General features: G+C 40.7%; 1 protein-coding gene across 1 annotated transcript in view; it reads right to left on the bottom strand.

Annotated features, from left to right (window-relative positions):
- Positions 1–23,283, bottom strand: part of prex1 (phosphatidylinositol-3,4,5-trisphosphate-dependent Rac exchange factor 1) — an 80,959-nt gene that overhangs the window by 28,724 nt on the left and 28,952 nt on the right. The window contains exons 7-16 of the mRNA XM_067591467.1: positions 19,492–19,625; positions 19,044–19,159; positions 17,079–17,228; positions 13,375–13,522; positions 8,896–8,996; positions 7,218–7,321; positions 6,685–6,734; positions 4,803–4,878; positions 3,903–3,975; positions 450–595 (exon numbers count right to left, since the gene is read on the bottom strand). Of these exons, the coding sequence (XP_067447568.1) occupies positions 450–595; positions 3,903–3,975; positions 4,803–4,878; positions 6,685–6,734; positions 7,218–7,321; positions 8,896–8,996; positions 13,375–13,522; positions 17,079–17,228; positions 19,044–19,159; positions 19,492–19,625 (1,098 nt within the window). The remainder of the gene's footprint in view (positions 1–449; positions 596–3,902; positions 3,976–4,802; positions 4,879–6,684; positions 6,735–7,217; positions 7,322–8,895; positions 8,997–13,374; positions 13,523–17,078; positions 17,229–19,043; positions 19,160–19,491; positions 19,626–23,283) is intronic.

Raw genomic sequence — 23,283 nt, 5'->3', positions numbered from 1 at the left:
ACACACATGCAGATGCACACATACATACAGCAGATTATTCTGCACACATGTATGTATGCAGGTATTTGCATGAAAGAGTGACACATGAAAAAGCAGCTTTTTTTTGCTCCATTTGGCATCTGTCCAAATTAAGTCATTGTTTCCCAACTGAATAGTGATTTATTTGGAAACACTCTCTAGAGTGGATAGTGCTGGTTTCACAATGTAGTGGATTACAAGATCTTTGTGCCATATTTAGTGTGTTTACTTCAGTGAAACACATTCACGTTCTCTGTTATCATTATCATCCATTTTCTTTTTTTTCCAAGGGAAACAAAAAATATCGAGAGACAGCAACTGGCATTTTGGACGGATTCTGACAATAAGTATCTGTGTATCCAAGTATACATGCGTGAATGAATGTGGAATTTAATGTGTTTATATGTGTTTGTGTGCATGTTCCAGCTTACCACCAGAGACTTGGCCAAGATGTTCTCGATGAGTTTGAAGTCGTTGCGCTGGATCTGCTTGCTCTTGGTGCTGGTTCCTTCTATCTCCTCGTCCGCATAGAAACGGAAGAACTGGGAGTCGTCTTTGAACTCGCTCTTCTCCAAGACTGAAGGGGAAAAAAAACCCACACACAACATGTGATGAGAAAGCAGCTTGATATCTATTCAAGAACATTTCAGCACATTTTGATGTATCAAATCAACAAGGCTGACAAGAAAATGCAATTTCTAGTTTAAACTTCATCATTTGCGTGTTGCAAAAATATGTGCATGTTTGCTTGGAGTGAAATACTATTTTGACAACGCAACAATGAAACAAACCGCCCTGGGTTCCATCTTGACTTGCTGAACAAAGAGGGGAAGTCACGCTACAGAAAGGCTTTTATCATTATCTTTGACCACACATGGGTGCTTGTCAATTAACAATCCAAAATGTGTTTGTGCTCATACTGGCAAAATTGATGGTCTTGTTGGAAAATTGGACCTTGTAAGTGTGTTCCAAGATGACACAAACACTGTTCATCTACTTCAAAGACCTGTAGAGAGTGTTTACCCGACCAGAATCAAAAGAATCTGCCCCTTAATGTGCGGCCATCTTCACACAAACAAGCTAATGGTTAATTAGCTCATTAGCTAATGATGTCAGCAAGAACATCTGGAGCCAAACCACATCTGGGTCGTAGCCATCTCTGGCCGAGGCCAGGAAGACTCTCCAGAGGACACAAGAAACAGTCTGTTGTGTGTGTTTGGGAATCCCACTGTTGGGCTGAGCCTTGCTCCAACACATGGGGCACGTCAAACAGGTGAGGAGCTCATTATGGATGCTTCTCCAGTCACAGCGTTTTTGAGCCTGCACCAAAACACACTACAGTAACTCTGCTGTAGATTTTTGAATGTGTCTCTGATAAGGAGCTAAGCCACTGAAATCAGCATGTGGGCAATCACCATGACAACTCTACTCACTTCAGACACCTTGGCTAAGCAACTGCTTTCTTGAATGAAAGATGCTTCCGTTGTCACCCTAATTTTGTCACTTTCTAATTAATTAAAGAAAGTGGTAAACATACTACTCTTTCACAATAATTTTACATTCCTGATGGCTGCCAGTTTTCTTTTGCATCCTCTTCACGCACATGGATTTTGGACATATCTGCAACAGGTGCAAATACCTCAGTATGCCTAAAATGACAGGAAATGATATGAACGTCAACATGCACCACTGTACTGAATATGGTTTAACAGCTGGCACTGGCCTCGAGTTTTTGATGGTCACTGTGACTCAGAGCTCAAACACATTCACAGACGCAAGAAATCCAACCAAGAACTTCTCCTTTTCTCACGTGTGCATGTGTGTAGGTGTTTGAATCTGTGAAGCCACTGTAAAACGGGACTTGTACAGGCAACACTGAGTGCCAAAGGTACCCAGCTGTTCAGAGATTCTGAGAGCATCTGGCATCCTCAGATGAACAAAAGCCTTCAGAAACTGATTACACACGCACACCACACCCACCGACACTGGCCTTACGCCAACTCAAACGAACGTGAGTTATTTCCTCTGAGTCACGGAGGCTGTGGCCATATAATACCTTACACCTCCTATTCAACCGGAGGGAGTGCTACTCCGGAAACTGTTTAAGCCTAATAAAACATACAATAAAACAAACACGTAGTACAAGTACACGTCACTCGCACACTCCGATACACCTGCACGCTGACAGTATCAAAAGGTCAGTGTCAAAATTCAATCTATTGGACATTTATTCACAGGATCAGTGCTGCACTTAACTGGAGTTTTAAGAAGTACTGGCTAAGTTGTATATTTTAAACTAGATTATAAATGTATAATTAAAATATGATGGACAGATGCAACAATATGGGTAAACATCAAACAAATACTTTACAATTAAAAAGCTACATTTCTGATTGATCTAAGTGCAGTTGGATCTTGCAGGGTTTAACCATTTTTTTTTTATCAGTTACAAGCAAGTAGACACACACAAACAGCAACAGCAACATGTGTTCAGGACAGATGTGTAGATGAAAGATGTAAGCAGGTAAGGAGAGATGAAAGGCATATTAGCTTTACCGTGTTATCTGTTATCTACCTCATAACAAAAAAAAAAAACAGAGAGGCAGACAAAAAGAGACAGAGTTGAGGAAGAGAGGACACAAACAAAAGACAAAAGCAGGAAGAGTTCAAGAGGAACCAGGTGAAGAGCAGCAGATGCGCTGACTACGGACTGGAGAGAGTGACTAGAGGAGGGGTGAGGAGGGCAGACAGGCTGAGAAGAAAGAGGTTATGACCCTGAGGCAGGGCAGAGAAGAGGGAGAGGTAAGAGAGAACAGGTGACTCCTCAAAACAGATGGTGGCGGGAGGTAGGTGTGTATGTGTGTGTGTGTGTGTGTCAATTAGGTGAGCTAAAAGTGAAGAAAAAGACACTAACTAGGTGCAGAGGCATGTGGTTAAATGAGAGCGAAATACAAACACTAGACATATTTACAGAAAATATTTGTGAGCTTTCAATCATGTGCAAATTTAAAACACATTTTATCACTGATGGCGATAAAATGACTCAAGTCAAAAAGCACCTCTGTGCAAGTGTAACCTATTATACTGTAATTCACTACTAAGCCAACTGCACAGTAGTTATAGTGCAATTTATCAATTTAGAGAATCTGTAATAATGACTAGTCAGTCTTCTTACATACTTCACTATGTGTATCAGGAAGTGCTGTCATCATGTTACTTTTCAGTACTTTTTTTTAAGTAGCTCTCATATAATGTACGTGACTGATGAAGATGACCAATTCTCATTTAGGCCTTAACCAGCGGTCATGGTTCAGTGGACTGACCCAGACAGCCATGTAGTTATGCGAAACAGCTCCGGTTAGGGTACACTGCTAATGCTGTTTACGTTTAACACGCTGGGCTGGAACCAAAGCCGCTCCGTTACAGTGTGGTCAGTGAGGATACTGAGACTTGACTGGAATGGATATGCAAATATACGATTTCCCTTTTTCAACCTATGACAGAAGCGTGACAGGAGAGGCTAGTATTACATTTTTACGGTTAGAGAGAATGACTGTCTGAGGGGAAAAATGTACGATGAGGTAATCGAGCAGCACAGAGAAGAGCGTCCCAGGGTAATAGTGAGAGAATGAACGAGTCACACAATAACAGCATTAATTAAATTTACACCAGAGCTGTTGCAAAAGAGGACATTGTAAATAATTAGAGACAGATAAAAGACATCATAACATGCATGTCATGTCAAAGTGTGTCTGAGCTGCTTTTATCCTGTGCTGAATAAGAGTGTAATCTAAACTGAACTGAAGTCATAAATCCTAGTCAGTTTGTGTACGTGTGTTTATCCGTGCTTCATGTACGTAAGTGTGAGCAACAATTTAACTGACCATGGTGCATGAAGCCATTGTTGCAGAGCCCCACACCCAGCATCACAGCGTCCTCTCGGGTCGAGCAGTCTCCCTGGGAAACCAAATCAATGACACACAGTCGGTCAGTTACAATGCCTGTTTACACCTTCACACACACAGCAGACTGCAACACCGCAGCTGGCCTTATCTGTCTGTTCACTGGATTGAAGATGGTGATATGTGAGCAGCACGTTTTAATAAATGTGTGAAAGAAAGGCAGTGACACACTAGGAGACTGATTCTACATGTCCCAGTCTAAATGAGTAAAAGTTACACTCAAATGGGAGCTACTGAGTTACTTCAATAAACAGACGATGATTAATTGCTCCTTAAAAAAGGAAGAGAGCGCAGCTTTTAAATGGACTACAAATGACTATGATGAGTGAAAAAGTAAAATTTAAAAAGTGAAATATTTTTGTTTCTATAATTATTCATTATTTACTGAGATAGTGCACTGTCACCAATGTCTCGGTTAGCTAGAAAACAGCTGCTACCTCTTTCCAGTATTCTGAAAGTTGTGAAACACAGGGTGTTGCACTTTGTTCTTGTTTTAAGGAAATTCAAAATTTGTAGCTGTAACAGTCCTTGACTGTGCTCTTAATGATCAGTCATTGATGACAAATATCCAAATCACTTTAAGCCAAATTTGACTGAACCATTTTTTAAGTGGCTGCTTTCATTTGAAGAGGACTGCAAAATATACAATTCATATAATTTCAGTCATAATGTTCAGCAAAAGTGAATTACAAAGAAAATACTCAAACAGTTCAATTACACAACTACAGTAATGAGAGTACATGTCATCTGCTGAACCCTTGGTGACTTGCGTAGTTTATTGCGTGTTTGGATTAAGTGAAAGTATAACAGACATGATTTTACCTGTGAGAGGAGCCACTCCACAAGTTTGCTAGCAGGCACCACAGATTTAAAGGTTTTCAGATGGTGGTCTCTGTCCCTAAAGGAGTAACAAGAGATTGCACAAAATTTATTTTTGCAGCACATCGCAGATGGAAAGGAAAAAGAGATTTCACTGTCAGTGGTTTCACATATAAGACATATGATAACAAAACCTCCTTGCGGTTTACTGCATCAATGCAAAACAGCGTCCGCTTGTGTTATGCTGCATTTCTTAAGTGAACTCTCTGAATTCCAAAAAGTTCATCATTAAAAGTTCTCATTAGTGATCATAAAACATTTTTTTTTTCTGATGTTGCCATGACAACATCCACGTCAATAAAATAATGTATGTGCAGGTAATGCAGTCTGCAGTTTTGCTGTTTACATTCATTGCCCTTTAATTTCCTGACCACTTCGGTTTTTGTGAGATCGCACAAACAACCACAAGGACCACTCTTCTCAACATATAAACATGTCAAACAGGAAATGCTTGAGAGGACGTGTGGTTGGCCCTACAAGAAGTCTGGTATCTTACATTTTCTTTAACGTCTCAATTTTGTGAGTAATTTATGGTCTTTATCAGGAGCTCCCTTACTGTAAACTGCCACATCAGAATGAAAAACAAGACAGTGTGCTTTGAGAGCACACATTGACTGAAAGTGCACTGACCTTTAGTGCAGACAATGCTTTGAGACACCATGAAAAGTGAACAGGCATCATTTGCTGATCAATCTATTTCTTTTCTCTATTTATATCTATATCTATCTATTCTATCACCTCACATTATTATTCTTATTGATTACGTTTTAATGATATGAAACCAACAGGCGCATTATCACTCAACAAAGTTTAATATAATAGAGGGACAGTTTATGATTATTTATGACTCATAAACTGCAATACATACATCACTCATACATGATAATTAATAGTTGCAGCTTACAATGCCAATTTAGTGACAGATTAAAAAAGCCAGGCCATATTACATAATATCTGGCTGGCAGGCAGAGGGATTGCCTTTGTATGTTAATAGGATTTGTCCCCAGACCAAAAGCTCTTTGTTTGCACCGATGGCAACCCCAGGCACTTCAATCAGCGGGTGAGTGATGGAGGGAGAGATAGAGAGATGAATGGGAAAGAGTATGAAAGGAAGGGCTGCGGCAGACAGAGAGTGTGTGCGTGTGTGTGTGTGTGTGTGTGTGTGTGTGTGTGTGTGTGTTTGAGAGGGAGGCAATGTGTGTTTCTTCTGCTTTTCTATAAATTTGTTTCTGACTCTTAGACCTTCAGATCAAAAACAATACTGTAATATAGAATACTTAAAGGTGAAACCAACCCCAATTTAACCTCTAGGTCTTGAGTCAAGAATTAAGATGTAAATTATATGCATATGTGAGGAAGAAAGTGTTTATATGTGTAAGACATGGATGAGAGAGCGTAAAGGGGAAAGAGAAAGTTACTGATGCATATAAAAAGTCACTAAAATAAATTCAACTAACCCCCATCACTGTAAAGACTAAAAGACAAATGCTCACAATAAATAGCTCTCCTTAATCCTTTAAAAGCTGCCACATATAAACCTCCAGTTATGAAAACCTGGCATCTTCAGCCTGAACTGAATCTTCAGCACATGAACCTACAGCAGCTCAAGTCTGCCTCGGAGTCCAAGTTGGAGAGGAAGGAGGTTTGAGGGTTGTCATTCCTGGCAATGCTACTGTTTGTTCAGGCATTACTGAAAGGGTGACGTGGGCCGAATGTGAACCCTTCATGAATATGCATTCATGCACCTGGAGAAGGGGGGACATTAGCATAAGGGGGAGAAGGAGGAGAGGAGAAGGAGAGAGGAGGAAAAAGGGCAGGTACTTACTTGATGACAGGCGTGTGGAGGCTGTGAAGGCGGCAGTACAGCCTGACGCCCTGAAAGAGGGAAAAAAAAAAAAGAGGGAGCCGCTGAGTCATAGAGCATACACACCTTAGGTAAACAAGTGCACGCATGGCTACGGGACAAGAGATTTAGATGTCGATTGTGAAAAGAGTTACCCTGAGGATATCATTTTAGGATAGAAATTTCAAAACCACAGTCTCTAACTGACAACAAACATAACTACATTAAATTATTCTTAATGTTTTTGTTTGGTTTGGTTTTGTTTTTCAGATTTAGTTTCTGATTGAGTTTTCTATGGGAAGAGATTAGTGCCTCCAGGATTAGTGACCAGGCACTGAGGGTTTATGTAAATATTTTTGAATAAATGTATTTAAAATGCAATTTGTGAGTATTTTGATACAAATTGTTCAAACCACCAATTCGAGTAAATGTTTAATGTGTTGCTGATGTGAAAAGTGCAGAAATGAGACAACAATAAAGCTTTGAAATTTATATTTTCAGCAGAGTTAAGTTACCTTAGACATGATATCCTCCATCTCACTGCGGGCCTTGTAGGTGCCATCGTCATAGCGGAAGCGGTACAACACCTGCTCATTCTTGAACTGGTGCTTGTCTGACACTGAAATGTCACCATAAGGAGGAAATGTCACCTCGGCTGGAGATCAGGCTGATCAAACTTTTTTTGAGCATGCAAATTATTGTTTTTTTTGTATTCAACCGCAGGCTACTAAGTCAAATGTTCTTCACACAAGTAAAGTAAGGACATTTAAAAAAAAAAGACATGAGAAGCAAGAAACAAATGTTTGGAGAAAATGCTGCAGTTGTAAATTCATGTCTGCACTGAGTAAGCCGTGACATTCAAATATTTAACATTGCAGACAGCTGCCAATTTACAGAAAAATCTTCCAAACAGCATTAAAAACCGCGGAAACGTCCAAAATAAGTTTTTATTTATAATCAATCCAACACAGAAAATGGAAGATGACTAATATGTACACAAACAGATGCCTGTTGGAGAAGCTCACGGTGAAATCTGCCAAACAGAGGCACTTTGGTTCCACCACAACAAGTTGGCATGGGCTCAAACAAGCTGCTGGTTTTCTCAGTCTAGACTTAATATGCCCTCATAAAACCAAAGGAATGCACCGCAAAATCAGCCATTGTGAAGTGTCAAATGTGGGATTCAAAGTACATAAAATGATAGTTGAATTATTATGGGAGCAAAGATGTCATATTTGCTAACATTCAAGTATGAACTGGTGGTGTGTTTTAGTGGCTCAAACATGTACGGCTGGTTGCACGGGATAAAGTCTGTATTATGTACTGTAAAATGTTGACTATCTGTCTTTTTCCTCTCTGTCTCTTCACAACGACACATGGACAGCTTCAATCTGCCACTCTGTCACATTACCTCTCTGTGTCTGATTTCCTTTCACTACTAACTGGTGACACCTACACTGTGCCTGCAGGGCCCGCGTCTCTCCAGTTTGCCCACAAAGCCTGATTGCTATCCCACAGAGCCCTGCATGTCATCATTGTATCTCTCTGTGGTCGTAGGCAACTGTGAGGGAGGATTTCAGGGGATTTTCCACAGGTATTAAGGAATATGAGCGTTGGGTCTCAGCAAATTTCCCTGAGAGGGTGGTGTGCATGAATCGTGACATTGGTTTACAAGAGCCCCTTCAGCAAAACTCTGGACAACTGTGTTCATACATTATTTATAGCTGTTTGTGTGCGTCTTTTATTACTTGCTGCATAGTTAAGGTTATTGGACTTGTGAATGTCACACTTAGGACTAAATCATGGAAGGGGAAATCATGCAAGATATATTACCAGAATTATTATTGATAATATCTTTGAATCATGGTGGTTTCTACCCTAAAATGTGTGGTCCAACAGTAAGTCACGGATACATTCATAACATGAATGAGTCAAACAATTATAGAAGAAAAATGTGAATCAGATGAAAAAAGAAGCAGGCTAACAAGCCAAGAAACAAGAGAATGAGATGACTAAACAAAGTGAAAAACAGTATAAAAAACATGACAGGCGGCTGCAAAGTGCATCAAATATATGAGTAAAAATGATAAAGCAAGAGACGGTGGCAGGAGTTTAAGAAACAGAGAATAATTCAGATAAAGAATAATGTAAAGAGAGCAAGAGACAAAAATAAAGGATTTTGTTTCGTCTCACCATGGTGAATGATGCCATTTTCCAGTAAGGCTTGTCCCAAGTTGACGCCTTCGTCAGGTTTACTGATCTCTCCGCTCTCTATCAGCCATGACACAAACTCACTGAGGACAGAAGACAGAGAAGCATATGATGAGGCCTGGTTTCTTTAAGTGGTTATCTGCTGACTGATTTGTTTTGTTTTTTTCAAATTGAAATCTCCATCTTTCCTGTAGAGGTCCTTGCTGTGGTGGTTTAAGCACAGAATTTCACAGAGTGCGGGTGCCACTATGCCATTATCTTTTTCCTTGGAGTTCTGTTGATAAAGCCGGTATTTCTAAATGCATGACTATTTTCTTTCATGTTCATTCATCTTCTCTCCTCCCATGCTAATGCTAAATACTCAGACCATATCACACTCATAAAAAACATGCAATACTTTCCTTGTTCTGAGAAATCCACTCTCGAAAGCAACATTTAGAACATCAGATAATAAAAAAACATATATGACGAAATGCTTTTTCTGATTTTCCACCTCATTTTAATGAACTAATCATAGCGGTGTCACATCTATAACCTGATGACACCGATGCATATGAGAGATAGGTTTTCCATTCGGCTGAAAACTGTTTCCATTATTCAATATGACTTGGTTCAGAGGTCATTATGGCTTCACTTTTTGATAAGTTGTCAAAGTGTACAGGCATAGTCCAGAGTCCACCACTGTTTGCTTTAGCAACGTAGCATCACTAGCCAGGGTGGTAAAGACTCAACAGTATTAGTGCTGCAATTTCCCTCCAGCGCCAACAGAAACTAATTCGATGCACAGAGCCTAACTGTTTTCTATTAGTTTTTGTTGGATTCTGTTGCCCAAGCCGAAGCAGAAAAAGAGCTGGTGTGTGTGTGTGACAACAAGAGGATTGAAAATTTCTTACACCATTAACTGTAAGAAACAAATGATGTAAAGAAGAAGGGGCAGGTGATGGTTGAATGTTTAGCCCAATGCTTTGTTTTGTGTATATGATAAGCACTGCAATGCATTACCGGCTGTGGTATTGATTGTTAAATGGCGCTAGTGTACTAATGGAAGCTAGTCAGAAGAGTTAATATGAGAATGCCAGAATATTCCCAACTGCAACAGAAGTACATATCAGTTGTTTGTTTACTACTTTTTAACAGTCCATGCAATCTGTAGAGTGTTTACGTAGTAAGTCTTGCAAGCAGATACTATTGCTCTCACTGGGCCCACGCAATACAGCCTGTGAAATATGTCCATTCTGAGGCTGAGCTGGCCTTGATGTTCACTTCTGAAAGCATTGTGCAACATGCTGACACTGTCACGAGACTCTTAGAGCAGAAAGCTATTTATTCTGTCACTATAAAAGACTACTTAGACCACACACACACACACACACACTGCATATATGTATTTGTAGAATTGTTTCTTTCAAGTTTATCCTTTTCTCTTTTGCTACAAATATCTCTAAGACCTACTTTGATACTTTATATGCATTAACCATCCAAATTTTAGCACTTCGGCTCCGCTCCCTTCTTTTCACACCCAGTGTGAACTGAACAAATGTTTGAAGGAGAAAATTACATTCTTCTCCTTCTTCGTCTTTCATGCTGCTGAGCGAAATCACTCCCCCAGATAATGATGAGCGGTGAATCGGAGGCAGCTAATGGGTGTGTGTCCATGCCAGCCTGTGAATCATTCTGAAGCATGTGTGTGTGAAAAAATTGCACTTAGGTGTGAATTTGCTCTCAGGCAGTCATGTAACAGATGTATGTAGGGTATGAGTCTGATCGCTTTGCATGCACAAATGTCAAGCATGTGAGGGTGTGTGTGTACGTGTGTGTGTGTGTGTGTGTGTGTATGATTATGTAGAACTGCAGACACCTTGAGCCATCTGCCACTAGTCCTTTTTGTCTGCCTGCAGCACTAAAGGAATATTTTATCATAATTAATAAGAGTTTTTCTTGTGACCTGCCAGGTGCCTGCTATAACCTGTATGTGCTGTATGGGTGTGCATGTGTGTGTGTGTGTGTGTGGGTGTGTGTGTGTGTGTGTGTGTGTGGAGGGAGGTCAGTCCCAACAGGCTTTTTCACTTTTTCTTAGTCTGGGAGAGAACATGTTTGCATGCCTGCATAATTAGTGTGTTCATTGTCTGTATGTGAATGGTCATGTCAAAGCTAGTGGCTGTTAATTGACATTGACAGAGGGCTTAAGTGAATGTGAGGGGATGATGTGTGTGTGTGTGGATGTTATGTAAGAGTCAGGTTAATTTTGGATACAGAGCTGTAACGGAAATTAATATGATGGGCAGGAATCGTGTGTGTGTGTGTGTGTGCAAGGGACAGAAAGAGAGAGAGACACACACAAACATACAGAGAGAGTCTTCAGCCACACATTGAAAGGTGGAAGACAAGATTAATGTGAAAATATGGGCGAGCCTCTTCATATTTCTATATCTGAAACTTGTGTTTCCATAAACAGTATAGTTAGTACTAAATACATGCATGTACTCATCTTTATAGTACACTGTACTTGCAGTAGGTATACAAGAGATCAACATAATTTACTGTTTTATATTAACAGGAAATGATAAAATAACTGCAAATTAAACTAAACTGTAAATTTAGAATGACACTGCCAATGACAACGAGATAGCTAAATATTTTATCACATTGTTTTGTTTCTCAAGACCTATTTGGAGCCGTCTCACCACCACTTACCATTTACCAGCTCCATTTCCTTAGTGCATTGCATCATGGGACAACACTGCAGCAACAACCCACAAGTATAAATAGTGACTTTTTTTTAAACTTAATTTTGCTTTGTTTCCAGTTTCAACACACTACATACTCAAACCCGTTTAAAACTAGCTTATAGTATCAAATTGGGACACAGCTCGTGTAATTTCCTCTGTGGGAATACCAACCAAAAGATAATTGAAATGAAACTAATCCAGAAATGGAGCAGGAAGATTTGTCTTGGAAAAATGAGAGTCAATAGTTGAGACCAAGTTCCATCTCTTCATGGTTTGAGCTCTCTTGCCATGAAAAAGGTAAGAACAAAAAGATCCAATAAGAAAACGTAAAGTGTGTTAACACTGACCATCTTCCTTCCTAATTCCTTCATGGAATTATGCTATCAAGACAACAGGGTGCTATCAAACCGGCAGTCAGCATCTCAGTTTAATGCAATAAGCACTCAAACTGTGCCTGCTGCTAATTTCATCAAAAAGACAAATGCAGAGCTAATGCAGGTTACGCTCACTGACAGGAAATGACTGAGCGATAAAGTGAGGAAAGTGGGAGATAGTAGAGAGTGAAAACATATTGAGGGAAAGGGTGAAGGGTGAGGCAAATGGGTGAGGCGAAGGAGGGAGTGAGGGACTGAAAAAGGATTGTCAGAGAAAAGAAATACTCATGTTGGCAAACATTGGAATTTGAACTGGTGAGTGAACTCTGACCTGCAAGTGGACAGGGTGCAGGATGAAACATTGCTTTATAATAACCTACTGTTCTTTATAGAGCAGCCTCTGACCCAGAAGATAAGTGCTAAATGCTGACACACAGTACAGCAGGATTTAGTTCCTCATACATACATATGTGAGAAAGTAATTCACTTCATTTCTTGGCAGTGGCTGATGTGACAGTAATCAATGCACTCTTATCATCAATGCACATCATTTACATAAGGGAGGTGAATTTAATGATTTGTAATGTACTAAGAAGCCACGTTGGCAGTGTTGCAGACACATAATAGTTGCTCCCTGGTTTCTCTTTATAAGACAAGTCATCAGTCACCATCATAGTCTTGCCTTGTTTTATTTTTTTCACAAATGCTAGTGTGAACTGTATGTGGAGCTACTGGGGAAAACTTAAGCAAGTTTCAATGTCTATTAATTGTACTGAAACATCAAGGGGACGGAGAAGGGAATGGCTGTTGCAAAGCCTCAGTTAAAGGTCCTCTAATAATAAAAGTCTGGGGGTGTGTGTGTGTGTGTGTGTGTGTGTGTGTGTATGTACTCGATGATATGAGTGTGTGGGGACTGGAGCGACTTGGCTCTTTCTGCAACCCGTGAGAGGAGACTATGAGGGGGGCTCATTACAGACAAGAGGATGTAGGGATAAAACAGTTTAGGCATTTTGCCAGGACTTGGGGAGACTGGATACCAGCTCTTTTGAAAGCCTGCTGACCTTACGTAACAACAATTTATAAGGATCCCCTTGTGAACAGCACAGCATTGCAGTCACATCTCTCTACTAAAGGAAGGAATCTCTGTCTGTATGTTTGTCTGTCTGTATGTATGTACAGACGGGTGACAAACCAAAGGAAAAACCGGTACAGGTCTGAATGCTTGACCCCTACAGTGAGGGGATCCGGTGGCTCTATTATGCTTTGGGGGGCGTTCCGAACAGGCACGTTTTGAATGCGCACTGCACTAGTTTTTGGAAACTGAAGAAACCAGGCACTTAGGAGGCAAAGACACTCACTTTCCCATGAAGCACTTGGGCACAATGCTGAGCTTCCTTCGTCTATCCTTAATCAGGTGCCGGCTCTTGGTCATCATCATGTGGTAGAGCTTCTCTCCCTTCTCTGCAATCATCACATAGGCATCCCGCTCCATTCCCAGTTTGAGACCTACAAACAACAGAGGAAAACAAGTCAGATCCAAGAGGATATGCCACATTTAACACCCTCAATGGAATGAGACCGGATGTAAATACAAACATTTACAGAAAAGAAAGTGACGATTATCTTTTTAAGTGAGTGTGGGGATGTGGGAGGGGAAATAAATAAACAAACAAAATCTCAGATGGACATGGTGACTGTATCACAATACCAAAAAAAAAATACAGCAGGACCATTACAGTACACAATTTTCAACTCGCTTTCCACAGCTATCTACATGTACATCAAAGCCAAAAGGCAAAAGCTGTCATGGTGCTGTTAGGAGAGACAAACGAGCTTTTGCCTGGACGTGTTCTGGTATTGTGCAGATGGACTCTAGCCAGGAACGGAGCACGGTGGCTCGGGTTTGCCACAACCTTCTGAAACAAACCCAGATGTTAATCTCTGTTAGACAAGTTGTTTCTTCAGAGTAAGTAACAAAGTTCAGCAGGGCAGCGTGATCTTGATCTCGTTTCTGTGTTGGTTTGTTAACTATTATTCCTCTATTGTAAAGCAGAACATGTGAGGGCCCATTGTAACGCCTGCTACCCAAGTAAAATCTCTCCAGTGAGTACACTGTTTGAGCTGCTTAACCTCATCGTGGGGTTTGATGAACTTCTGAACTGCACTGTGAGACTTTCTGACTCGGGCAACTCAACTCTGCGGTACTCTTAGACTCCCTAAGCTGCTTAACTCTACTGAGAGGCACATCAAGCTGCTATACTTCACTAAAAAGTATTCCGATTTTAGAGTTGCAACACGCTTGATAAATTACATCTCATATTTGTGACATACTGACATCTGTCAAGCTCCTAGCTGTATCTTGCACAAGATGGCCCTGACACATGAAGTTGCCATATATTGCCATAGTGCCAGTGTGTGTTGCTGAGCTGACTCAGCCTAGCAAATTAGTGATTAGCCCCATTTAGTTCCGTTTCTCCTTCTCTTTTACGTCTGCCATTCTTTTCCTCTTCCACATACTCCATGGTCTGACACATCAATGCAAAGCAAAGCAAAGCAAAATTTCAAAATGTCAGTTGCAAGTTTTTTTGATATTCTCAGTTTGGCTGTAGTCTCTCAGTCGGATTTGTCACTAGTTGTTTGAGGTCTGCTTGCTGTGCCAGACTCCTTAATATTTTCTAGCTCTCCTTGGTGCCCAGTGCAAACTACGCAATACAGTTGAAAAAAAGCTTTTAAGCTGCATTATGTAACTTATGCAACTTGTACCATTTGAAGGCAGAAAGTTGAGTGACAAGTGTTGGGGTGGGTGCCTGACCAGCTGAAAGGGACAGGGGGTGGGACGAAGAATGTAAGAAGTTACACGGCTAACTTTTGAATCCAATTTTCCTATTGAGTCCTTGGGGGTTCTGTGCTTGCAGCCTGTGATGGAGGTGGGGTTATATTACATTTGACAGCAGCTGGAGTAGACTTAAACAATGAGTGTCATTGAACAACAGACGGGGCCTGTCCAGCGCAGAGGCCCCTCTGCTTCTGGTCCAGCTGTCAGAGTTTGTCTTGTGCTGCTCCTCGTCTTCCTGCGCTCACTGGCTAATATCCTATCGCATTATCTGACCGATGGATTTTCCCTTTACTTCCTTGACAATAACAATAAGATAAAGCGCAGCCACCTCCTGCTGGCAGCTGGTGATCGATGGAAGTCCCACATGTCCGGCACGGGGAGGGACCAAAGTAATAGGTAGAAAAGGTCAAATTAAATAAGGCGTATCAGGAACAGCAATAATGCATGAAAAGGGAAAAGTGAAAAAAAAAAAAACGTTGCCAGGATTTATTGCAGTAAGACTTTATCTTGTAGCTGTCTAGACTGGAGTAAAGAGGTTGAGAGAAAGGTAAGAAGGCTGAGAGCAGAGTATACTGTAGATTGGGTAATAGAAAGGGAGTGTGTGGGGAAATTGGGCACTGTGACTGATCTGGCATCTGTTAGCCTCAGGATGGTTTCCGCCAGGTCGTAACTTAACACCACAAGCTGCAGCACACTCCTTCATACTTACTTTTACTCTGAAACCCTTTCATCACGAGATCGGATTCTGATGATGTCAAACTCTGCTGTGGATGCTTGTTTAACGTAGGACCAAATTACAAAGGCTAATTTACAAAAATGAAAATATTTATAATGACAGTTGCACCAAGTGAAAGTACTTGTGCATTCTGGCATTTTCAACCAAAATCATGTTCAAATAGCTTTAGGGATCAAATTTTGACTTTTAGCCATCAATGCTATCAGGTGGCCTGTTGTGTACCGCCCATAATCTGGTTAAAGCCTCTCACACTGTCTAATGCACACAACATAACAAAGACAGATGGCCAGTGCTGAACAGGTGGGAACACATTTTAAGGCAAAATAGGGAAGTCACACCATGAAAGGAAAACATAAAGAGCAACAAGAATATCAGTTTACATTACTGAAATCAGAAGTGTTGCATCTCTCAGTGGATGTTTTTGAATGAGACTAACTATACTTTTGACTCTCTGCACACTCATCCAAATCTTCTTCTACAAGCATTTCAACATGTCAATTCACTGTATGGCTGCAAAACCATCTGCTGAAATAGATACTGGAAACCTTGTCTTAAAAATCTACTCAAGACACAAACACTATTATTACATTAAAAATAGATCCGGATTAATTTAAATTGCTGTGTGATTCACTTTCTTAGACAAGTAAACACATTGCTATTTTTAGCAACTGACTAAGATGCTGTTTTTAGCACATCTGTTATTTGTGAATGAGCCGTTTGATTCAACACTCATCACACCCAGGGCTTTGACAGGCAAATACTTGTGTTGCATTGCAAGCAGGAATTGTTTTTTTTGAATGTGAAGACTAGATTGTTGTAGCAGCCTCTGCTTGGTGCACAGGTCAACCAGGCCAACTGTAAACATCATGTCACCTAAGCCTCTATTTAGGAAACAAAAGCAGGCAGCTTGTTCAAGGTGGGTCATATCTGTAGGACACAAACACTGTATCCAGGTCACAGGCACATCCACAGTCATTACTGTGTCACCTAAGGGAGCCTCGATGGTTTGCACCATGGTTTGTTGGTGTCACCAGCATGTCAGGGACAATGTGTGCAACAGCAGAAAAAGTTTCAACAGCTGCACGACAACAACTACAAATCAGGAATGCAAAGGTCAAAAGTGGGAAAGAGAAAAGGTGCCTCCAAGGACAGAGACATCACAGTATTTTCCACACTGTTTGAGTGAAAAGCGCAGCACAAAAAAAGGAGACAAAATAAAAATGTGAGGACGGAGAGACGAATGAGGCACTTTTATATTCACACAATGATCTTGTGAAACACTAAGTACGAAAGAAATAACTGCTCACATGTGTCGGGCTCCTTGTAAAACATGTTTGGTGGCAGCATGTCTTTCTAAGCAAGATTACAAAAAACAACTGATTTTTCCATGAGAGGAAATCTAGTGTAATCTGGTGTTTATGGCTTTTCGATGTCAGTGCCATAAAACAGAAGTGCTATAAAAATGGGCTTTTAAAAACAATGTTACTCACTCTCTCTCTGCTCCCGTTCCCTCAAGATGGCATCCAGCCACTTCTGCTTGTCCTCTGCATTTTTGGCCATGCAGACAAACCACTTGTTTTTAGCCGTGTTGTGGATCTTCCAGCCGTTTGTCACTGTGTAATTGTTGCTGTGATAGTCCGCTGCAAGGCAAAAAACATAAATGAACTCATTTTAAAAGGGGGAGAGGGGTCATCATGAAAAACATTCAAAGATGTAGATATAGAGCAGGGGAAGGTTTTTAATATATGAGGCCTAAATATATATACTAAATAAATATATACTATAAATAAAATATACTACTGCAGCAAATTATCTGTATCATGTCGCCTTTGTTCTTCTGTCTCCTCCTCTTCTTCTCATGTTCTCTTCAAGCTTTTTTGTTTAAAGAAAATAATAATACACACACACTACATAGACACTGACCTCAGCAGTAAAGGAAGCAATAATGAGTGTAATCAAATCACTCTAGTAAAGATAAGTTAACATTAAAGTTATCTGGAAAAAAGGATTTACTACTCGAGCAAAGATTTACAAGCCAATTAAAAAAGATAAATATGATACACCATGAGAGAAGTAAAACACCATCTTTCCACTGACTCAACAAAAATCTCTCCTCGTACCTCTCACCCCTTTCTAATTTTATCATCCACTTAGCTGCAGGTGAGCAGCTACTGAATAATGGATGACCACTGGTAATGGGGTGCATTAGTCTCACGCTCAAAGGTCATATAAATAGATCTGATACTTCAGGCCCCACCGGGAGAAGCTCCTGCTGTTTTGAGAGAAGGGAACTGGGTTGGGACACACGTACTATTGTCTGGAGTCTTTTTTTTAGCCTCTGCAGAAGATAGATTCTAGTAAAATCTTATGCAAGTACATGCCGAGATCTGGTGAGATGGCATTTATCAAGACTGAGAGGTGTGTGGGTCAGTGAAGGTAAGGACATTTTTACTTTTTTTCCAAAGGTGAGCTGGTTGCTATTTAACTTAGCTTCTTGTATTGTATGACTCAAGGTTACGGCATATAGTGTAGAGTTCCTGAACTCTGGGTTATCTGTTATTATATGCAAAAGAAACTATATGCTCAGATTAAAGCTTTCAGCAGATAACCACAAATACTCCCACATTTCATATCTTTTATACTCACTAATCAGATAATCTGTGTTCTGGTTGTTCACAAATGTACACATTTGTACACACATTTGTGAACAAGTGGAACCCCTGCTTCTGCGTATAAAGCATGTTTTTCTTTGTGGTTTCCCTTCAACAGCTTGAATATGATAGCCAGCAGCAGACATGCAGAACAAAAAAAAAAAAAAGGTCATGTGAGCTTGCAAAATTCTGCGAGCACAGACGAGAAGAAAAGAGGAAACGTGAGGCAGAGGAAGACGAAGTTTCTACACCAGCGGACAACGCATACCAAGCCCCAAAAAAATACCACAAAAGCAAAATGAGCTGGGTGACGACTGTATCACGGCCAACACCACAGATGAGTCGCTTATCATAATATCTCAGCCAACGTGAGAGCACAGCAAGTTTACCACTTAACGCTGGGTTGCTTTTGCACTTCAGATTTGTATCAACATCATAACCTATTACTGAATAGCTGACATCAAAAGGTGGTGAGGTTGCAAGCTACATCCTGTTTGAAACTAGGTGCAAGTACTCCACCCAAACTGTCAACAAGTACCTAATTCATATCCAGCCACCAATCTAAATGGCAAAGTTTCATGAGCAAAGATGTAAAATGAGAAATGAGCATTGTAGGTAAATTGAAATTAGTAATTATTGTTATTGCACAATCTAACTGTCTATATTATCTGCTATATCAAATCATAAATCAAGAGCTCAGGGATAAATCAGATATAACCACAGACTCAAGAGAAAGGGTTAAACAAATGTATGAATGGACATATAAACAGCCTCCAAACGGGACGCCGCTGGGCAAATACAAACCTGTTCCATCTTCCACATTTTCCACCTCCATCACCTCTGTGTTGATTCGGCCTCTGAACACATATTGAGGCCCGTTGATGGACTTGGTCCTCTTAGTGGACTTCTTCCCAGAAACCCTAGGAAATGAGACAACACTGTGGTTACAGTCGGCAGGGAAATCCGTTGATGCCAGTGCAATGGTAAAAAAAAGAACTTGTGTCTGTAACACATGCGCATTCATACAGACACAGGTATGGGAGCAGCAGACACATGTAGGTGTTTTGGCTTTGCTTGCATACTAATGACTTGTCTACACAAACAGGAATGTGGATATTTGCTCCAGTTTTCCATTTCTGGCTTCCTTCCAGTTCTCAGCCAATAAAAATGTTTTTGAATGCGTTCTTGTACCCACTCCTGACACGTTGCTGTGGTAGTGACTGTATAGGTTTCCTGATGTTGCATTTCTCACCTGGACTTCCTCTTACAGTAAACCAAAAGGTTGTCAAACAGGAAGAAGACACGTTCCTGAATATTGCCTGCTGAGATTTTAAGGAGATTTCCATGCAGCAGCAACTCTGTGCAGATATCTGTAAGGTTGGTTCCCTGAAGACAAAAAAAAGAATTGAAAGAGAGATTAGCTACTGGTCATGTGTGCAGATATCTGTCAGGATGGTTCCCTGAAGGAAAAAGACTGAAAGGGAGATAAAGCTCATCATGTACTGCAGCCACAGTTTATTTTATTTGAGCAGAGCATGAAAACTCTCCGTCTACATTGGGGAGAAAACATTGTCGTCTGTATCAAAACTTGAAGAGTTCACAACCTCAGTGAAACAATATGAAATTCAACTTTGACATTGTGAACAATTTGTTTTCATTCCATCATCAATGATAGGAAAGAGTAAACACAGCCGTTCCCCACCCAACTTTAATTTACGCCCAATGCGAAACCGCTAAAATATCAACTACACACTAGTCTCTGCCAGGACAGTTAGCCACTCGATAGTCAATCACTGAACTTGTAACAAGTAGCAACAATACTTAGCCTTCCTACGCTTCCTGAGTGTTGTCATCACATAGCTGGAGAGCTTCCCATTAGAACTGCATGGTTGTCTCAAATTGGAACTTTAGTTAATGGGAAGCATTCAGTGCTACAGTGGCAGGGCAGCCATGCAAAACTCTTACCTTGGCCTACACATAGTTTCCTGTGGAACCCCCCAGTAGGAACAAAACAAAGGCTTTTATTCTCCTCTCAGGATGTAAATACTTGTTACAAATACATCCCTGCTTCCATACACATAAAAGTACAGCTGTATATGCGTAGAGGAAGGAAATACATAACTCATGACATAGTACAGACTGTAAGTGGAAGTGCGCTGCCCGCTGCAGTCAAATCTAATCAAATGCTTTGGACCCGTCTGTCATGCCAAGGGGAAATTTAAAAACTGCAATATAAAAGCCTTGTCAACTGCTCTGTACTTGTTCAGGAAACTGTATCATAAAATGTTGCTCTGTAGCCTACCACCTTCACAGGATGTGATCGGTTCTTACCCTCTTGCCAGCTATCAAATACACCACAAACTGTTGAGACACCTAGAACCATTTCTCTTTGTGAAGCAGTGCAACAAAGTAAGAGGAGAAAGTAAGAGCTGAAACAAATCATTCATGCTGCATTTCAGTATTGAATTATATTAATCATCACAGTTCAAAAGGAGGCTTGGTAGTTTCTTCATCATCCTTCACCTATAACTGAAATGTAGAAAGTAGATATTTGGAAAGGTGATCCATGAACCTTTTAGCATCATGTTAATGAGGTCGTTTACGTCATTCTGGAACAGTAAAAAAGGAGCCTTGTTAATTGATCACATGGTGTCTAATTAACCTTTTTACAGAGCGGCAGAAGTTCAGGACCAATTACTAAATTATTTAGGCTTCATTATTTTTAGAAAATCTTTTTCAGTGTTTTCACATTTCCACCAAGGGAACAGAAACTGCTTTCACACGTACATGCATGAGCAACCATGAGCTCACATGTCCCTGCCCAAGTTGTGAATGATGAGATGAGACTTTATTCTTGCATCAGAATTCAAACAATTAAGAAAATATTTAAGGTTTTAATTTAATGTGGATTTGTGAACTCTCCAGAGCCCGTGAGCAGAAGTGAGAATACAGGCTGTGCACAAAAGCCGTCTAAACTGAGCTACCAAAACATAAAATTAAATAATAAAGTTAAAAGACATCTCATTACTCATTGTTAAACGGATCATTCCACTCCAAATCATCTGGAACTAAATACACCCATGTGTGGACGTGAGACAACCTCCCCCATTGGCTTTTAGAGTATTCACCACCAACCCCCCCGCCACGTCCCCACATTCCCATATACATCAGATTTGGACTTCACTGTTGTCTTTGATGTTTCTTACATGGGTCCACCAGAGACCTGTGGAAACCCCCCTCCGGCCACACCCACTCTCAAGCGTCCATAATTGATTCCCATGAGTATATTTTTATGATGGATGTTCATCGCTCAAGAGTTCATAAAGAGAAAAATGATTCTCAGAGCTTTTCTTAAGGTGCCTGCCGACTGGCTTTGGGTAGGGGATTGTGTTTCAGACCATCGATTCAACCTCATGTTACTGCACTAAGTTGAGATGGGGGGTGGACATGAGTGTGTGTATGAGAATTCAGAGGGTATGTTTGTACCTATGTGCACACACGCAAGCATGTCTGAGTGTTTGTAACGTTCATCTGCAGGCATGTCGACGCTTTCCTGCATTTTTAATGTATGTGTAATCGTGCAAGTGTATGAATACATGATGGCGGTGTAAGTATGTGTGTGTGTGCGTGTACAGTGTATCCAAGCAGCAGTAATGCGTCTGGGTCTGATTCGGCACTATTCCGGCCTCTTCCATTAGGGCTGGAGGTGATTAGCCTGGAGAGTGGCTGGAGAGAGGAAAGAAGAGCGAGACTAATGCTGTTAGGTTGCAGGCTCTATGGGGGGGCAGGGTCGGGGTGAAGTGCCTTTCTGAGCTTCTACTGAGTTGTTAAGAGGAAGACAACAGAGAAATTGCCTTTCTTAGACAGAAAGGTTGAGGTTTTCTCCCAAACGAATCGGATATGCATCAGTTGTTGGACTAAAAAGTTGGATTGTGCATTTCACCTAATGGCTATGATCTGTTTAATGGCTGATATAATTTAAGTTGTAATAAATCATTCATGCTCTCTCAATAATGAACTAGCAATTAACATGTCTTTAGATTTCTTGATTTGTCCATATAACAATCCAAAACCCCAAAGAATTGTATGCAACTGAGAAAAGCAGCAAATCATGACATTTGAGAAGCTGTGAATGTGAGAGGTGAATGTTTGGTAGTTTTGCTAAGTAAATGACTACAATGATTAATTGATTATATTAATTGTTGAATGATTTCTCTCAATTGACTGAGCCATTTGTTGTTCTCAATTGTTTCAGCACTACTTGCTGTGGTCTTGAGACATAATAGGGGACATCATGGTGGCTAAAGCACAGACCATGGAACAGAATTAATGACTAATTATTTATTGTTTATCACAAGAGTGAGGAAAAAATACTCTTTAGGTTTTTTTACTGTTGATATACCCCAGCTGACCATTTCTTGTTTTTTGTTGTTTTGGTGAACTATTGTCAGGGTCAAATGGTGACATTTTTGTATGGGAAACGGAGAAAAGGGGTCTGTTCTGGCAAGCAGATAGTGGGATGTCCCAGTGAGGCCCACTCTCTGGTTCCATCCTTCAATTTTCTTCCTTTCCCCCCTCCAAAGGTCCCCTCATATAACTCTCCCAGTGCATGTGAGACTAGGGCTCTGCTTCCTAGGTCTCTTCTGATTGGGCAATATGCCCGCTGGCATCCCCCTTGGCACCCTGTGTGGGTGGATTGTCCCATTGGTGCCGGCTAAGACAAGGCCTCTGTTGTGGTGGGTGAGGGAGGCGTGAAAAATGCAGTGGACCCTTCGCTCGGCTCCCAAGCCCTGTCCGTGGCCCCTGCAGCAGTGATTTGGCTGCAATAACACTTAACTCTTAAGATAGATGGAGAAAGTGTTGGTTGAGGTCTTAGTGTGGTTGTCTGTTTTGTCACTGATTATGGTGGAGGACTTTCTTTTCAAATTTTTACCCTCTAAATGTCACAGCAGTAACTCTAGGCATTACATCATTACCTTTCAGCTCTCAAGTTTTACGCTCTCAAGCAAGCAATAGCTATTTTCCTCTTTAATCATCCTTTATC

Source organism: Thunnus thynnus, chromosome 6, assembly GCF_963924715.1.
Source record: "Thunnus thynnus chromosome 6, fThuThy2.1, whole genome shotgun sequence".
Taxonomy (NCBI): Eukaryota; Metazoa; Chordata; class Actinopteri; order Scombriformes; family Scombridae; genus Thunnus; species Thunnus thynnus.
This window is presented reverse-complemented; position numbering and strand designations above follow the sequence as displayed.